At 39.7% G+C, this 18,773-nt stretch overlaps 1 protein-coding gene across 1 annotated transcript in view; it reads left to right on the top strand.

The window, feature by feature from the left end:
- The window catches only part of CPA6 (carboxypeptidase A6), a 350,506-nt gene that overhangs the window by 226,869 nt on the left and 104,864 nt on the right, over positions 1-18,773 (top strand). The window contains exon 3 of the mRNA XM_002710456.5: positions 10,002-10,126. Within this exon, the coding sequence (XP_002710502.1) occupies positions 10,002-10,126 (125 nt within the window). The remainder of the gene's footprint in view (positions 1-10,001; positions 10,127-18,773) is intronic.

Genomic DNA, 18,773 nt, shown 5'->3' with positions numbered 1-18,773 from the left:
TAGTATTTGTATGATTTATCTTTTCTATTATTTTGTTTTAACTTTCTATTGTATATATCTCTTATAGTCAGCAGGGATTTTTTTAATGAAACATATATGCTTTCTTAACTGCAAAATTTTATCCCTTCTTAGTTACTGTATTTACTGATCTATTTCCCTATTTCTTTTTTATTTTATTAGTTTTTGATCCCATTCACTTTCCTTTTCTAAATTGTAGATTCCTTACTTCTCTTCAAGTCCCTTTACCATTCCTGCTGATAATATAATTGTCTTAAATATTTCCTTTGTTAAAGTTTGAGAGACACAGTGAGCTCCCACCTGCAGATTCAGGGCCCAAATGTCCACAACAGCCAGGGCTGAACCAGGGCTAAAGACAGGAGCTGGAAATGTAATCCACATCTCCCTTGTGAATGGCAGGAACCCTGTTTCTGAACTATCCCTGCTGTCCAAATGTCTGCTTTAGCAGTAAGTCAGGAGGCAGAGAAGGGTACTGAAACCAAATATTCTGATGTAGGACACAGATGTCAATCACTAGGCTAAATGCCTACTCCTGTCTTCCATAGTTCATCTACATATATGGAGAACCTCATTAAAGTGGTTCTTCAGATATTCTAAGATTCCCTAATTTATATTTCCCTTTTGTCTTAGTAACTTCCTCTATCCATTATTTTAGATACATACTATGCAACTAGTATCTGAAGATCTTGCCTCTAATCCTGCTATGTGTTACATCTGTTGGCTTTCACTTAGAGTGGACTCACTGCTCATACGTTTTATAATTTTTCTTTTGTGTGAAATCTTCTTCATCAAGTCTTTGTGTAAAAATTGAGTGGACTGACTTGAGGACTTATCATTTCTGTCTGGAGAGGTTTTGCTTTTATTCTATAAAGTCCTTCCTTATCCAATTTTGCCACTCTAAGAAATTGCCCTTCGGAAGTTCTAGTTTTATAGTAAAATGTCAGTACCAAACCCCAACTTTGAGCCCAAAACCTCAATCCTATTCCCTTTGCATTTATAACAGACAACCACAAGTCTTACCCAGGACCGCTCACCCGCATGCTCACAGTTCCAGTTGGCGTTTTCTTCTTTATCTGGAGCACCTGGAATTTCCCTTACATTCTATGAGCTCTGCTCTCCATTTACAGGAACACCTGGTGTGCTTTATTTAGCTTTTTCTATCTGTTTTTGAATAGTTAGCTAGTTCTCTGAGTTGCTAGAAATGTCAGTCCTATGACTAGTTTTGTCATTATTCCTATGTTCTGAAATTTTGTAGGGATATAATTTGGTATGGGTCTGTTTTAATTCATTGTGAACTCAATAACCCTTTCAATCAGGAAATCCATGGTTTTTTTTTTTTTTCAGTTCTAAAATTTGTCTCAAATTGATTTTCTGATAATGCTCTCTTTTCTTTTTCTATTCTATCTATCTGTATGGCTTTCTTGTTCATCAGATGATAGACTACATGATTCTTTTTTCCTCTGTTTTCTGTGTTTGGACCATTTTGTTAGGCTTTCTGGAACATTTCCTCAACCGTTTTCTATTTATCCTATTGGCATTTAAATATCTACTCTTTTTTATTCTCAAACTGTTCCTCCTTTTCTTGAACATTCTGCTCTTGTTTCTTGAATATATCTTCTATCACAGAAACATTAATTGCACGTGTTAACAGTTTCTCTGAAATCATCATTTGCTGCCCTCCCTACAGTAGTCTATCTATTTCCCTTGAACTCTTTCTTCTTGACTGTTTCCTTGTTCTATGTTCCTGACTGGGAGATCTTAGCAAATTTCATAGTCAGACCTAGTCACTGAAAAAGCTAACAGGAAGACTGGTATACTTGGAAAAAACTTGTCAAACAGTAGACCTCTGGTGGTACTTGATTTCTTTGAATACTCCAAAAATGACACCATCAACTCATTTTTTTTTCTTTGGAGTGGTGTGGTTTCTCTAATCTCCTACCTGGAGTGTATGAGTGTATCTTATCCCATGCCTTGGGTTAGACAAGCAGCCAATCAGTGATATATTTTCACCAATCTACTGGTTTTCCATTCAACATTATCTCCAGCATCTTCTTTGTCCTGTGCCACTACTTTAAAGCCCCCTCTGTTTAAATTTTACCAGAAAACCTATTTTTCTGGGAAAGGTCATTACCTGTGGGTGGGTTGATGTGTAGAGAATTTGGAGTCCTGACTCAGATTCTCATACAATCTCCTTTTCCTTCTTACTTCCTCCTCACTCCCAATTTGCATACCCCGGTGATAACCAGTTCCTGAGCCTGTCCAGGGCTTCTGTGAAACTGAGAACCTCGCTTCTGACTGCTGTCCCACCTCTCATTCCCTATGGGTTAGGCCTGAATTCTCTGTGAGCAGTTAGGATATTTTCCATTCCTCCACTTGCTTTCCATCTCTTTATTTTATTGCTCATTTTTACAGCTAGTTTCATCAAAGACAAAGCTAGTGTTTCTCTCTCAAGGTCTCCTTATTGTGGAGGTGATTGGTAGAGGTGAAATGGCAGAATTTTTATTCTAACATTTGGCTCAAAAAAGGATGTGCTGCTAATAGAGAAGAATATTAATTAAGTCAGTAGAAGTTGGTTAAAAGAACTTCTTTATGTGTAACTTTCAAACCAACCATGAGTGTGCCCTTGCACTACACTACCAAGTTGAAAAACCAATCCAGACTTAAATAAGGAGAGACCATTTGAAAGGGTTATTACAAGTGGAAACAAAAGTGTTTTCAATAAAGGAGTTGGAATTAATTTACTAAAAATAGAATAGGAGATAGGCATTTGGCCTCGTGGTTAAGATGCCAGTTGGGAAACATACAGCAGACATCCAGGCCTGGATTTGATACCCAGCTCCACTTTAGATGCCCGCTTCTTATCAGTGCAGACACTTAGGTCTGCAGATGATGGCTCAAGTAGTTGGGTCCCTGTCACTCACATGGGAGACCTGGATTGAGTTCTCATCTTATATTCTAACCCCTATTCCAGTCCTGACCATTGCAAGCATTTATAGAGTGAACCAGCAAAGGGGAGCATATTCTGTCTCTGTCTTTCTCACTCTTTCTCTCTCTTCCCCCTCATCCTTTTCTCCCCCCTTCTCATCTACCCTCTCAAATAAATAAAACTTTTAATTGAATGATTATCTCACCTATTTATTATATATTATTACTTATCAATGATAACCTCCAAGTTAATATGACTGATCAACATGAAAGGTGATACTAATGCTAAGTTGTTGAAGCTTTTCTCTGAGTTTAAAGTCAAGAATAAAAATGTGGGTGAACTTGAGAAATATTTTCCTAGGGATATATAAACTTTTATAATAAAAAATACATTACATCTGGCATAATTATAGAGTTTACAGGGTACTTGGAAATCAAGTAGTTCAAACCCTTTATTTGTAATTAAGCAAATTAATGCTCTAAGATATGATATATCAAAGTTTCAAAGTTGAGACAGAATCAGGAAGAAAAAGCTTCTTTCATTTCCCCAACTGGGAATTTCTTTTTCATTAAATCAAAGATGAGTTTTGTTTGATTTCTTGGGTTAATATAGAAAAGAATTGTTGAGCCAGCATCTGAAAAAGGAAATGCATAGCAAAATCTGAAGTGATTGTCATTAAGTATTAAGTGCCAGAAAAGGGCCAGAATTTTAAATTTAAGTGCAGTATCACACTGTTGTTTGGAACACTAAATGGAATACTTCTGAACGTGGTGATCAAATATTCTGAAGAAGTCATCAAAGTTAAAAGTCATGAATCATCCAGAGAATAGAGGAAAATCTCTGATACTTGATGAGGTGCAGCTCAAGGGCTCTTATCTTCAGACGTCCTTCTTAATGGGGATCCAGGTGATATGCTGGGTGATTTCTGATTGCCTCCAAACTACTACAGAGCTGGACTAAAGATGTTGACTTGGGTCTCAAGTAAAGAATTGTTTTAAGCCAGCAAAACATACTGACTTGCTATTTCCTCTTCTAGTGAGTTCCCTTAGTGGCTGTTACAATCTCAGAGCCTCAAGGGTAGAGGTCAGGAATTTCCCCTTAGTACTTAGAAGTCTTCAAATCTTCACTTAGAGGGCAGGAATTAAAGGGATCTTGGTGCTTTAAATGAAAAAGATGGTGGTATGTCCGTGCCGCCACAGATGCAGGGTGCCAAAGTCAGATGTAATTGACTTCATCATGTCTCCTGAGGTAGACCAGCACAGGTCAACATCTTTATTCCATAACCCTGTAGGGGAAAAGGGACTTCTCTTCTACTTCTGAAGGTTCAATGATCGAGTTTGCTGAAACAAACTGACAGTAGGCAGAGTAAGAACAGATACAACATAAAAGTTTATTACGCGCACCAGGGTTGCACAGGAAAGAGAGTGCCCAGTAACCCAAAGAGATTTAGAAGGTCATCCTTCTTCACGGTGGAAAAGGACTTGGGGACTGTGGGAGTTTTCAGAAGAGTAAAAAATGATTTTTAGGAGTGATGAATGGGCCCACATTAAGAAATAATTGAAAGTAAGAAAATATGAAAGAAGCACAATTCTACTAAAGCAGATAGCAAAGGTATTTGACCCAAACTTGGAAGTCAGGCAAGCTTCGGAAGAGGTTATAGAGAAAGATCCTAAAAGAAGACTCAAGATTACATGGATACTGACCACAAAGTCTATATTAAGAGTAACTGGGGGGGGGGGGGGGGGGGTGTTTGGCACAGCAGTTAAGACACTGCTTGTGATGCCTACATCTCATATCAAAATGCCTGGATTTGAGTCCTTGCTCCACTTCTAATTCCAGCTACCTTCTAATGCACACCCTGGGAGGCAGCCGGCGATGGCTCAAGTACCTAAGTCCCTGCCACCCACAAGGGAGATGCAGATTGGAGTTCTAGGCTCCTGATTTCAGCCTGTCCCAGAGCTGGCTGTTGCAGAAGTTTGGGAAGTGAACCAGAGGATGGAAGATCTTTCTCTGTATCTGTCTGTCTCTGTCTCTCTGCCTCTCAAATAAGATGAAAATTAATTAATTATTTTTTAAAAGAGTAGCTAACAGGCAAGTATTTGGCTTCGTGGTAAAAATGTAATCACATATTAGAGTGCCTGGGTTTCATTTCCATCTCTATTCGCAATTCCAGCTTCCTATTGATGCAGATTCGATGAAGCAGCAGTAATGACTCAAGTAGCTAGGTCTCTGCTACCCATATGGGAGACCTAGATTGAATTCTCAGCTCCTGGCTATGGTCCTGATCCAGCCATGGCAATCATAGTATTTAGGGTGTGAATCAGCAGATAAGAGCTGTCAGTTTCTCTCTTCCTCTCGCTATTTCCCAAAGTAAATAATCCCCCCCCAAAAAAATAGAGCAAAAGAGGGTACTTTTCAGTGTATGAAAATTTTGTGTAGACTAATATTGGATTAATATGATTATGTAAATTAAATCAAACACCAGTCAACTTCGGACTTGATATCAGATTTTCTTACTTAGAAACCTATTGTATGGCACATAAGTGCCAAACCAACAAAAAAAAATAGCACAGAGAATAGGACCATTCTTTTCCATGCTCCTCTGTTATTCTGGGCAGCTGAGAGGCAGGCCATCTGTTACAAGCTGAAGGCACACCTCAGCATCTTCCCACATGCACACTTAGGAATCACCCTGAAGTTGTTGAAGGACAATGAAAGCGACCCTGGCAACACTGAAGCAGGTGTGTGGTCAGCCTGGCCTAAAAGACAGAACTAGGTCAGGACAATAAGTCAGCCCAGCACAAGAGCCAGAAAATCCATGAAATTGGTGCCAGACTAAATGGTGATTTTTTTTAATTGCAAAAAAATTATTTTTTGAACTCTGAATCATTTATCATTTAACAAATGCTCACAAGTCACCAGGCATTGCTGCATGCATTTTTGTTGCATTAATTTTATGTACTTTGCATGTGTAATTTGTATGTGTTTTGTACGCATTAATTTTTTAAGCCTAACAAATCTGTGAAATATCTGTGAAATGCATTCTATGCATCATCTCCTGTCATAACAGACGAAATTGCCCAAAGTCATTCAGGTGATAAGTGGCAGATCTGGGATTCAAACTCAGGCTGCCCAGCTCTGGCTCTTAATCACAGCATTTTGTACAATTGCCCTAGTCTCTATATTACTAACAACAAAAATGGCTGTAAATAATATCGTGAAATATGATCAACAAGGAAGATACAATGATCATCTTCATTTTACCCGTGAAGAAAGTACGCCAGATCACATAGGCACTGAATGGAAAGCCTGAATTTGGTGCTAGGAAGTCAGAAGTCGGGAAGTTCATCGCCACTGCAGTGCCTTCAAGTCCAGCTACTTGCCTTTGTGCTAGGACAGCCATTCCTGCTTTGAGCATGCCGTTTGTTCCTTCATGGCTCTCGCCCCCACACCTTTAGAGCCATTCCAGGTTTTACTTTTCTTGAATAAGGGCACAACTCACCATGTTCTTCATCTTAACCAGAAACTCATAAAGTAGAACTGTGCCCTTATTCCTTCCAGATCTTCTTCCTGTTTTTCAACTCACTGTTATTTTTCAACCTCTTCCTATGCGCCAGGCTCTCTGCTGCATCTTTTACTCTCATTATTCCCACTAATCCCCACCAAGGAGCCTGTAGGTTGGTTTTTAAATTATGCCAACAGTACAAATGAGGAAATGGAGGCTCAGAAATGTTTAAACCTCCCCTAAAGTCACACAGCTAATGCTGCCAAGAACTCCCATTCCATAGCCCAGGGGGTTAGATTCCAAAGTCTGCACTCTCGACCATAATACTAACTGTCTCCACCTCATAAAGAGATCTGAGTAAACTGGCATGTGACTGGCAACCATAAGAGAAAAAGAACACTCGGAAGCAGTCGCCAGATTCCGAGGCCAGAACGCTCTGCAAAGCAGTGGCCCTTCCCTCCCTTTCCTCAGGTGCTGTTCTCAGGGAAGACTTGGGATGGCTGGAACGCAGCCTCAGAGCGTCCTGCCAAGGCTGCTGATGTTTTGTTAAGTTGTGATCCAGAGCCACATGGCTTCCAGTTCAGAACTGCTTGTCACCTTATCCAGATGTGTTTGGGTAGTAAGGAAATGGCTGATAGTAACCTGTCCTCAGTGGACTGGTTAGAACCTTGAAATACCTGCATAATTAATTCATAGGGTAAGGTAGCCCCACGGGAAGGCTGGAGTATAAGAACCACTGATAAGACATGCACAAACACTAACTCCAGAATATGGAAGATGCTTACTCTTTGGTATTTTTTTTAACAAATTTTATGTATAAGTCTCTCTTTTGCTTTTTTTTTTTTTTAATCTCAAAGGTCAAAGGCAGAAATAAGAGAGGAAGAGAGGGAAGGAGAGGGAGGTTTACTCCCTAGTTGGCCGCAGTGGCCAGAGCTGGACTGATCCAAAGCCAGGAGCCAGGAGCTTCATCTAGGTCTCCCACGTGGGTGGCAGGGGCCCAAGGACTTGGGCCATCTTCTGTGACCTTTCCCAGGCTGTTAGCAGGGAGCTGGAGCAGAAGTGGAACAGCTGTGACACAAACTGGCGCCCATATGGGATGCTAACACTGCAGGTGGCAGCTTACCCTTCTATGCCACAGCTCTGGCCTCTCTCCTGTATTCTTAGAAGATCCTGAAATCACTGGGTCAGTAAGTTGTGGGCCTAGGAGCCCATCACATCCTTATCAGCCATTCCGTAGCTCTGCCTCCTCAGGGAAGTGACTTAGCCACTATGAACCTGAGTCTTTTCATTCATTAAATGTATCTTTAATTAATTCCTATCTCAGGGCATTACTGGAAAGTTGAATTGTCAAGTGGATAATGTTTGTACTGATCTCAGATTATTACTGTTCCCTATATATTAATAGAGGCATGAACCTGCCACAGAGACTGGAATATCCATGCTACTTATCCGAGCACCCTTTCCCCAAAATATGGCCGGAGAAAATCTGAATTATCCTAATACCACAACAAGATACAATTCTTGGCCTTGCAAATTCTTTTTGTTGCATGTCCTTTAGGCCCTCTGCTTCCTGGTGGCTTGTCAGTTTCCTGGGAGGCCTTCTCGGGGTCTTTCTGGAGGATGTTTTCTCCATGGAACATTCCTGTGGGGAAGCCACTCTCTTCTCTGAGATGAGGATTCTTCTTTTGGCACTTATAAACTCATCTACAGTGGACGCTCATATTATTTTAGGTACCTGGGGCTGTCTCCCCTTTGAATACAGTACAATTTCCTTGTCTCCATGGGTATTAAGAGATGACAGCAAACTGTTACCCTAAATATCAAAAATCTGACTCTGGAATGGGTTTGGAGGCAGATCCCAAAGATGACTAAAGGCTTAGGAAAAAAAAAAAGAAAATCCAATATATATATATATTAAAATATATATAAAATTATATATATATAATATACATTATATATATATTTAAAAAACCCTGAAAATACCAAATGCTTCATCTCACAAAGACAAGAAACCAGCCATTCCTCACGGAAGACTAGAACTAGAAAAAAAGAAAAGAAACTGTGCTACAGAATAAAATATTAATAAAAAAGTCTCACAATCTTGTTAATTGTGTATGTGAGGTAAAATAGGATGTTGCCTACTCTCCTCTTTGGGAAACTTAAAAGATGCCGTGTGGACGTGTCCATTAGGCACACTGCAGTGCAGTCCTCGATGTATCCTTGCCCGCGGGCTAACAGATGGATCGAGTGGCCTCTCAGCATGCCTTCTGGACCCACATTTGTGCTCGTCCATGACTGTTGGGCTGACATGTTAGCCGACTCCGGTTTGCCCTTGCCAATTAGTGGAGGAGTCAGCTGCTTGAAAGAAAAGAGGTAGACCAGCTGTCCCCTAAAGAAAAGTCAACCCTGTTCCAAGTTCAATTATACCAGTGGAAGTTTTATTTCTTTGAGTCATGAAGTATTTTTGATCGTGTAGAGTTCTCTAGCAGAATGCAGACACTGACATTTCAATGAAGATAAAATAACTAAACCTTATCAGATAAGGGCTTAGCATGCATCATGGCCCTGTAGCACAACCATGAGCAGAGATGCAAGCAGAGGGAGACCCAAAGCCAACAGAGGAAGACAGAGAGACTGCAGAAATTGTGTCTAAATAAAAATGCTGCCCTAAGCTCCTGCAGAATATAAAGTGCTCCTGTCTTCCATCTTTCAGGCATTCTTTGAGGAAAGCAGGGCTACTACAAGGTGCAGAACACTGAACAAGGCACTGGGGGTACCACAGTGCAGGAAACAGAAGCGGCTCTTGCTTTTCTGTAGGAATGAACATGTGGTGAAATACCACACGGCAACGAGTCTACATTCATGCAACAGAAACAGATAGTGATTGAGTTACTAAAATGCCCTAAGCACTATTTTAGACACTTATAATGGGTAGTAAGCAAATGGGCAAACCCTTTGCCTTCATAGAGTTTATATTCAGGTAACAGGGAGTTTTGTCATAAATGAAGCACAATGAGCTCTGAAAACTATGACAGGGAGACCTGCCCAATCCTTGAAAGGGGATGTTTCTATTGACATATGAAGGCTGAGTAGGACAGGCATGGGTTGGGGAAGGAAGGAGGAGGCACTTGGAGATTGTTCCACTTAAAGTTACCAAAAGCTGCTAAACAACCACAATTCGCTTGTGTGGTAGGATGAAAGGTAACATATCTTTCTCTTTCTTATACTTATTCAAATATTTGCACAATAAATAATTTTAAAACAGTATCAGAGCTATATTTAAAACTATTTTTTTCTCCTTTTTATCATGTGGCTTTAATGTATTGGTCTTCAAAGTCTTACTTTTAAATTATGATTAGATTATACATGATATAATAAAATTCAGATACCAAATTCAAGATGAAAGAATTCAACCTTGATGATGGAACTGCCGAGTCTAACCCAAAATGTGTTTGGTGTTACTGTATGCAAACAAGATGTGTTTGACATTGTGACATGGATTTTTCCCCACCTACATTGAATGTGAATTATAGGTTGGTTCCTGCACTACAGGTGGACCTGTGGCAGCCCAGCAGTATCTCCCATGTATCAGAGGGAACAGTTACCGATGTCCACGTTCTCCAAAATGCTTCCCAAGCCTTGTTAGCCTTCTTTCATGAAGCCAACATCCAGTACGAGTAAGCATTCCTTTTCACTGGCTTTAAAATTCATTTGTACCAAATTGAAGTTAATGATGGCTGTATTCAGGTTATTTATCAAGTACTTCAAACCGTGTTGCAAGTAGAGTTTTTCTTATTAGGAAAACAGACATGACTATATTCCCCCTTGATGAGCTTATTGGTAGAATGGTAGATGGAAGCAACCTCATCTATGTGTCATTTCAGTGTTACCACTGAGTAATCAGTGTCAACACAAACTTTTTCTAGGAAGAAAGGAGAGCAACCTAGCAAGACCTGGAGAGTGCATGAGAAGGTAGGGGCGGAAAAGGGTTCCTGCAGGAACCGTGTCGGCCAGACAACAGATGAGACCTGAGACCTGGCAGGCAGAGGGGCTAATACAAGGAAAAGGAAGAAGCAGTATTATAGTTCAAGGTTATTAGGGTGCAAAGTGCAAGCCAGAGAACAGAAAGAAAAACAGTAGAGAGGCAGGGATAGGAGCTCAGACCTTATCTTGTGGATGGAGTTACCCACGGGAAGACATAAGGAAAGCAGCTGCCTATCAGTGGGGAAAAGAGGCCACAGGAGTCTACAGTAATAGTCCAGGTGAGAAGGGAGTGAGGCCCTGAGTTTGGACCAGTGTAATGGGATCCAAAGAGCATTCCAAAAATATTTGCAGGAGTAAAACCATCTGAATACTCCAGGTGGTTGGATGGTAGATAGAAAAGAAATAAATCAAAGAATAATGCCAATTTTTTCCAGTTTGAGTGACTGAGTAGACATGTTTGAACAGATGTCGATATTTTCAGGTCTGGATTTTTTGGGAACTTGCTAGAGCAGTAAGAAGACAGCAAGTGGAAGATAGTCACAGAGGTCAGAGAAGAAATGGCAAACATTAGAGACAGGGAATACACCACAGCTCCAGGTGCTGCGGTGACATCTAGCAAGGAAAGGAAGGCGCCTTTGGTTTTGGCAATGGAAACCACATTGCTAGTGCTACTGGCAGGACTGGATTGTTAGGAGTAGAAGACAGAGAGATTAACAGGAGGTGAGATTAACTGGAGTTGTTCTTAGCTGTTGAAATGAGGTGAGAAGCAGAGGTTGAGAAATGACTGCAATGAATGGGATGTAGCATTGCTGCCTGCCTGGGAAATTGGGAGCTTCTGTGTGTAGGGGGAAATTTTTGGCATGTCACAGAGGACGCACAGGTGGAGCTGTTATTTGAACAGTAGGAAGCATATCTCATCCTTGAAGAAGAGGTAAATATGGTCTCCTTAAAACTGTAGAGAAGAGTTGACATTTAAAAGGATTAGAAGGTTTTTTAAAGATTTATTTAGTATGTATTTATTTACTTAAAACGTAGAATGATGGGAAGTGGCGAGGCAGAGAAGGATATCCTCCATTTGCTGCTTCACTCCCAGAAGACTACAATAGCCAGGGCTGGGCCAAGGTGAAGCCAGGAGCCAGGAACTCCATCCTGGTCTGCCAGGAGCCAGGAACTCCATCCTGGTCTCCCATATGGGTGACAGGGACACAAGCACTTGGGCCATTATCTGCTGTCTCCCCAGACACGTTATCTGGGATCTGGACCAGAAGCATAAGAGCTGGGACTCAAACCAGCCCTCCAATATAGGATGCTAGCATCACAAAGATATAGGATATATCCTATATCACAATATAGGATGCAGCACCACAATGCTGGCCCCTAGAGTTGATTTTCCAGGTGGCCAACTGGAGGCTCCCAGTGTTCATCTACTCCTCCACAGAGAAGAAGCAACCCAACAAATAAATTATCAGCTGCACTTAGAGGTGAGTGCCTCAGGTAGAACATCTGAATTCCATTGCCTGGGCCACGCTAGAAACAAGAGAGCCTCTGCAGAACCCATCTTCATGGACACCTTAAGCTGGCAATCTCTGCTACAGGAGGGATCACAGTCAGCACAGGCTTGGACACAGTAAGGGAAGCTTCCTGGAGTACGTACACAAGCTGTGCTCAAGATCTTACATTATTTCTCCCCCCAACACCCACTGCAGAGTGCAGGCTGCACCAGTAGTAGGCCTACATCGTGGAAGGAGTCACTGTTGGAACCCAGACTTCCCTAGGGGACAGAAGCCCTCCATATCCCTATCCTTGGGGCCTCACAAACATTCCTCCATACTAACAAAAAGGGCTGCAACCATGTGAACCCAACTAGACTTAGCAGAGTAAGTATGACCTCACCACCCAAGGTCCTTGCAGGACGCTGTGTGATAAGGAGAGGGGGTGCACAACAGCAAGCAGATTCTGTCTCTAGGACCCTCAGGATGGGGCTCACCACCCCTTACTGCCTTCCCTCTCCCTACCACACAAGGCAATGCTCACCACCAATGGAATTTGTGCACAATGAGATTGATAGCTAGGGCTCCTTCAACCTCAGCTCCATTCCCAGGGGTCACCCCCTTTCTGTGAGGCCCCACAAGGATTGTCAGTGATATCCTCAGTACCCTGGCTCCAGGGACCACTGCTGAGACTACGCTCCCTGCCAAAATTTCCTGCCAGTGGTTTTACTGTGATCCCAGCCTCACCCCTGCAGGACACTACAGGATCCGTCTACCAATCACCATCACTTCAGGCCACTGCTGGAACACACACCACCCCACTGGGATCATAGGCCAGTGCTCCCATCATCCGAGCCCTATGGGTCTCTTCTGACTCTGCCCTGCTTGAACTGCCTGCCTGTGTCCCCAGCTCTGCCCCCCTCAGGCCACTACAGGAATCACAGACCACACCAGGACTGCTGGTAGGCTCTCCCTACAGCCTCACTGCTGCTGCCATAAATTACAGTGGAAGAAGTACAGGGAGACTACAGTATGACATGCCCTTAGAAGTAGTGCCAGAGTAGCCTAACCAACTAACATTCAAAGATATATCTTCAGGAAAATAGCTTTTATCACAAAACCACCTTTAAACACAATAGAGTTTAACTGATCAACCAGATAAATGTCCAAATAGTAGCAAAGGAGCACAAGAAATATGAAAAATAAAGGCAATCTAAAGCCCTCAAAGGCCTGCAATAATGCTTTAGTAGCACACTCCAAAGAAAAGTAAATGGATAAAATGCCTGATAAATGATTCAAAACAATGATTTTAAGGATACTCAAAGACATGCAAGAAAATCAGCCAGATAAATGAAATTTATGGAGGAAAATGCATGCTATACAGGAGAAATTAAATAAAGATGGAGAGATATTGGAAAAAAAAACAGAAATCTTGGAAATTAAGAACTCAATTATGTTTGACTTTTAAACTATTAATTAATAATAATTGAGATGGTAACAGATAGGCTGCAGATATTTACAGAAAATTTTACTCAATAGTTGCAAAATACACATTATTTTCAGCAAATGGAAAATTATCTAGAATAGACCATATATAAGCTACAAAACAAGTGTCAACAAATTCCAAAAATTTGAATCACAACAAAATAAAATTAGAAATAACAACAAAAGAAACTCTAAAAATTATAAAAATACATGGAGATTCAGTGTCCTGCTTCTGGGTGAACAATGAGGCACTGAATAGTCAAAAGAAAAACTTGAAAATTCCTTGAAACAAATGAAGATGAAAACATACCATACTAAAATGTATTAAATACAGTCAAAGCAGAAGTTGATAGCAATAAATTCCAACTAAAAAAGAGATGTCTCAAATAACCAACCTAACAATAAATGTCAAAGACCTAGAAAGGCAAGAACAAACCAAACTCAATATTAGTAGAAAGAAATAACAAAGAGCAGAGCAGAAATAAATGAAATAATAGGCTTCAAAAAATATAAAACATAAGTGAAATGAAGTTGGTTATTTTGAAAAGATGAATGAAATCAACAAACCTTAAGTTAGACTAAACAGGAAACAGAGAAGACTTAAATAAATAAAATCAGAGATTAAAAAGGAGTTATTACTACTGATATCACAGAAACACAATAAATACTTACAAACTATAATGAGTAGCTATACACCAACAAATTTGAAAACCAAAAAGAAATGGATGAATTTCCAAGTGTATATAACTTACCAAAATCAGATCATGAATGCATAGAACCTGAACAAATCAACAATGAGACTTAATCAATAGTCAAGACTATCAACAAATAAAAACCCAGGACAAGATGGCTTCACGGCCGGCACCTCGGCTCACTAGGCTAATCCTCCACCTGCAATGCCTGCACCCTGGGTTCTAGTCCCAGTCGGGGCACCAGATTCTGTCTCGGTTGCTCCTCTTCCAGTCCAGCTCTCTGCTGTGGCCCGGGAGTGCAGTGGAGGATGGCCCAAGTGCTTGGGCCCTGCACCTGCATAGGAGACCAGGAGAAGCACCTGGCTCCTGGCTTCAGATCGGCACAGCGCGCCGGCCGCAACACACCAGTCATAGCGGCCACTTGAGGCATGAACCAACAGCAAAGGAAGACCTTTCTCTCTGTCTCTCTCTCTCTCACTGTCTAACTCTGCCTGTCCAAAAAAAAAAAAAAAAATGGCTTCACTGCTAAATTTTAACAATAAATTCTTCTCAAAGTATTCCAAAAAATGAAAAGGGATAGAACCCTCCCAAACAGGTTCTTTGAGACCAGTATTACCCTAATACCAAAACAGGAAAAAGACACAACAAAAATAAAAAGAGAACCATAGTTTAATCTCTGTGCTGAACATAGAAACAATAATTTTCAAAAAAATTACTAGCAAATGAAATCCAATGGCACATTACAAAGATCATTCACCATGCTCAGTTGAGATCTATACCAAAGATGCAAGTATAACTCAACAAACTCAGTTTAATAAATAATACTATTAACAGAATGAAGGATAAATCATAAGATCATCTTAATAGATGCAGAAAAATCACTCTATAAAATTCAATATCCATTCATGATTAAAATCCTGAACAAATTAGGAAGAGAAGAATCATATTTGAACATAATAAAAGCTATATATGACAAAACACAACCATCATCATGGTGAATAAGAAAAAGTTGAAAGCAGTTTCTCTAAGATCTGGAACTAGACATGAATTTCCACTCTCACCACTTTTAGCCAATATTATACTGGAAGTTTCAAAGCAATTAAGCAAGAGGAAAAATTACCAATAGGAAAAAAGGAAGTCAAATCATCCCTGTTTGCAAATGATATGATTCTATATACAGAAAAAAGTTAAGGACTCCACAGAAAGACTATTATATCCAATAAAAAAAAGCACTCAGCATGATATGAAAGCATTATATAAAAATCACCATGTTTATACACCAATAGTGAACTCACTGAAAAAGAAATAATGTAAGTAATCTTATTCACAATAGCTACCAAAAAATATCCAGGAGTAAATTTAACCAATGATTACAGTGAAACTTATTTAAAATTGACGAAAGAAATTGAAGAATTAAAGAATAGAAAAACTTCATATTCATGGATTGGAGGAATTAATATGCTTAAATGCCCATACTACCCAAAGTGATTTACAGATTCATAAAAGTGTCTACCTAAAAGTATCAATGACATTCTCTATAGAACTAGAAAAAAATATTCTTGAAATTCTTATAGAAACACAGAACTTCCAAAATAGCAAAAGCAATCTTGAGCATGAAGGAAAAACCTGAAGACATCACAATATTTGATCTAAAACCATACCACAGAGCTCTAGTAACAAAAACAGCATGGTGCCATGATAAAAATAGACACATAGACTTATGGGACAGAATACAGATCACAGAAATAAATTCACACAGCTGGATTTCAAGATGGCATATTTGGGAACAACATACTGTGCTAGGCCAGGGATAAACCACAGGGGGAAAAAGTGCAGGAAGTGTACTCACAGGGCAGAATCAGAGAGAAAACCACACGGGAAATCCTACAAGAGGAAGAGGAACACCATGGGCCTGTGTGAAGGGAGCAGACGCACAGCAAAAACACGAACACAACACACAACTGCAGCAGCCAAGAGCTGAAGCCGGCAGCAGCTTGTAGACAGAGTTGCAGAGTACACATTCTTCTCATCAGCGAATGGAACTTTCTCTAGGATTTACCACATGCTAGGCCATAAAACAAGTCTCAACAAATGCAAAAAAATCAAAATCATACTATGCATTTCTCTGACCACAATGGAATGAAGCTGGAAATCAACAACTCAAGAATCTCTATATCACATGCAAACACATGGGGACTCAACAACATGCTCCTGAATGAATAGTGGGCCATGAAAGAAATCAAAAGAGAAATAAAAAAAGTTTCTGGGAACAAATGAAGATGACAATACATCATATCAAAATTTATAGGAGGGGCCGGCACCCTGGCATACCGGGTAAAGCCACTGCCTGCAGTGCCAGCATCCCATGTGGGCACCAATTCAAGTCCTGGCTGCTCCACTTCTGACCCAGCTCTCTGCTATGGCCTGGGAAGGCAGTGGAAGATGGCCCAAGTTCTTGGGCCCCTGCACTTACATGGAAGACCCAGAGGAACCTCCTGGCTCCTGGCTTCGGATCAGCTCATCTCCCACCATTGTGACCATCTGGGGCAAGAACCAGTGACCTCTCTCTCTCTCTCTCTGCCTCTGCCTCTCTATAACTCTGCCTTTCAAATAAATAAATAAATCTTTAAAAAGCAAACTTATGGGATACAACAAAAGCAGTATTAAGATGGAAGTTTATAGCAATCGGTGCTTACATGAAAAAATTGGAAAGGCACAAAATAATTGAGCTAGCAATGAATTTCAAGGATATATAAAAATAACAACAAACCAAGCCCAAAATTAGTAGAAGGAAAAAAATAATTACAATTAGAGAAGAAATAAAATTGAAACCAAAAAACAAAATATTGGGGAAATGAAAAGCTGGACTTTTTGAAAAAATAAACAAAATTGATATACCATTGGCCCAATTAACCAAAACAAAAAAAAAAGAGGGAGAAGGCCCAAATCAATAAAATCAGAGATGAAAAGGGAAATTTAACGATGGATACCACAGAAATAAAAATAATCATCAGGAATTACTACAAAGAGCTATATGCCAACAAATTGGGAAACCTAGAAAAAATGGATAGATTCTTAAACACAAAAATTGAGTCATGAAGACACAGAAAATGGAAATAAACCAGTACCAAGATGGAAACTGAGTCATTAATAAAGGCTCTCCCAATGAAGAAAAGCCCAGGACTGGACTGTTTCACTGCTGAATTCTACCAGACATTTAAAAAACTAATTCCAATTCTTTTCAAGTTATTCAAAACAACTGAAAGGGAGGGAAACCTCCCAAACTCCTTCTATGATGCCTGCATCCCCTTAATTAAATAAGCCAGAAAAAGACACAACAGAGAAAGAGAACTATAGACAAATACCCCTGATTAACATAGATGCAAAAATCATCAACAAAATAGTAGTTAAATGAATCCAACAACACATCAGAAAAATCATTCACCTGGACCAAGGATGATTTATCCCTGATATGCAGGGTTGGTTCAACATTTGTAAGTCAATCAATGTGATACATCACATTAACAAACTGAAGAACAAAAACCATATAGTTCTCTCAATAAATGCAGAGAAAGCATTTTATAAAATAGAATATCCTTTCATGATGAAAACTTTAAGCAAATTGGGTATAGAAGGAACATTCCTCAACACAATAAAGATAATTTATGACAAATTCACGGCCAGCATCCAATTAAATGAGGAATAGCTGGAAGCATTCCATAAGATCCAGAACCAGACAAGGATGCCCACTCTCACCATTGCTATTTAATACAATTCCTGGAAGTTATAGCCACTACTATTAGGCAAGAAAAAGAAATCAAAGTGATAAAAATTGGGAAGGAGGAAGTCAAACTATCCCTATTTCCAGATGACATGACTATATGTAAGGGATCTAAAAGACTCTACTGAGAGACTATTGGAACTCATAAAAGAGTTTGGTAAAGTGGCAGCATATAAAATCAACACAGAAAAATCAATAGTCTTTGTATACACAAATAATGCCATCACTGAGAAAGAACTTTAAGATCAGATCCCATTTACAATAGATACAAAACAAATTAAATACCTTGGAATAAATTTAACCAAGTCTATCAAAGATCTTTATGATGAAAATTACAAAACATTAAAGAAAAAATAAAGAAGAGATTAAAAATGGAAAAATTTTCATGTTCATGGATTGGGAGAATCAAAATGTCTATATTACCAAAACCAATTTACAGATTCAGTGCCATTCCAATCAAAATACCAATGACATTCTTCACAGATCTAGAAAAAAAATGATGCTAAAATTCATATGGAAAAATAAGAGACTCTGAATAGCTAAAGCAATCTTACACAATAAAAACAAAGCCAGAAGCATCACAGTACCAGATTTCAAAGCATACAACAGGGCAGTTATAATTAAAACAGCCTGGTACTGGCACAAAAACAGACTTATAAACCAATGGAATGGTGGAACAAAATAGAAACCCCAGAAATCAATCCATGCATCTACAACCAACTTATCTTCGACAAAAGAGCTAAAATCAATCCCTGGAGCAAGGACAGTCTCTTTAACAAATGGTGATGGAGAGACTGGATTTTCCACCTTACAGAAAAAAACACTCAAAATGAATCGAAGACTTAAATCTATGACCCAATACCATCAAAGTACTGGAGAACATTGGGGAAAC

This window comes from Oryctolagus cuniculus, chromosome 6, assembly GCF_964237555.1.
Source record: "Oryctolagus cuniculus chromosome 6, mOryCun1.1, whole genome shotgun sequence".
NCBI lineage: Eukaryota > Metazoa > Chordata > Mammalia > Lagomorpha > Leporidae > Oryctolagus > Oryctolagus cuniculus.
The sequence above is the reverse complement of the archived record's forward strand: the minus strand, read 5'-3'. Positions and strand labels throughout refer to the sequence as shown.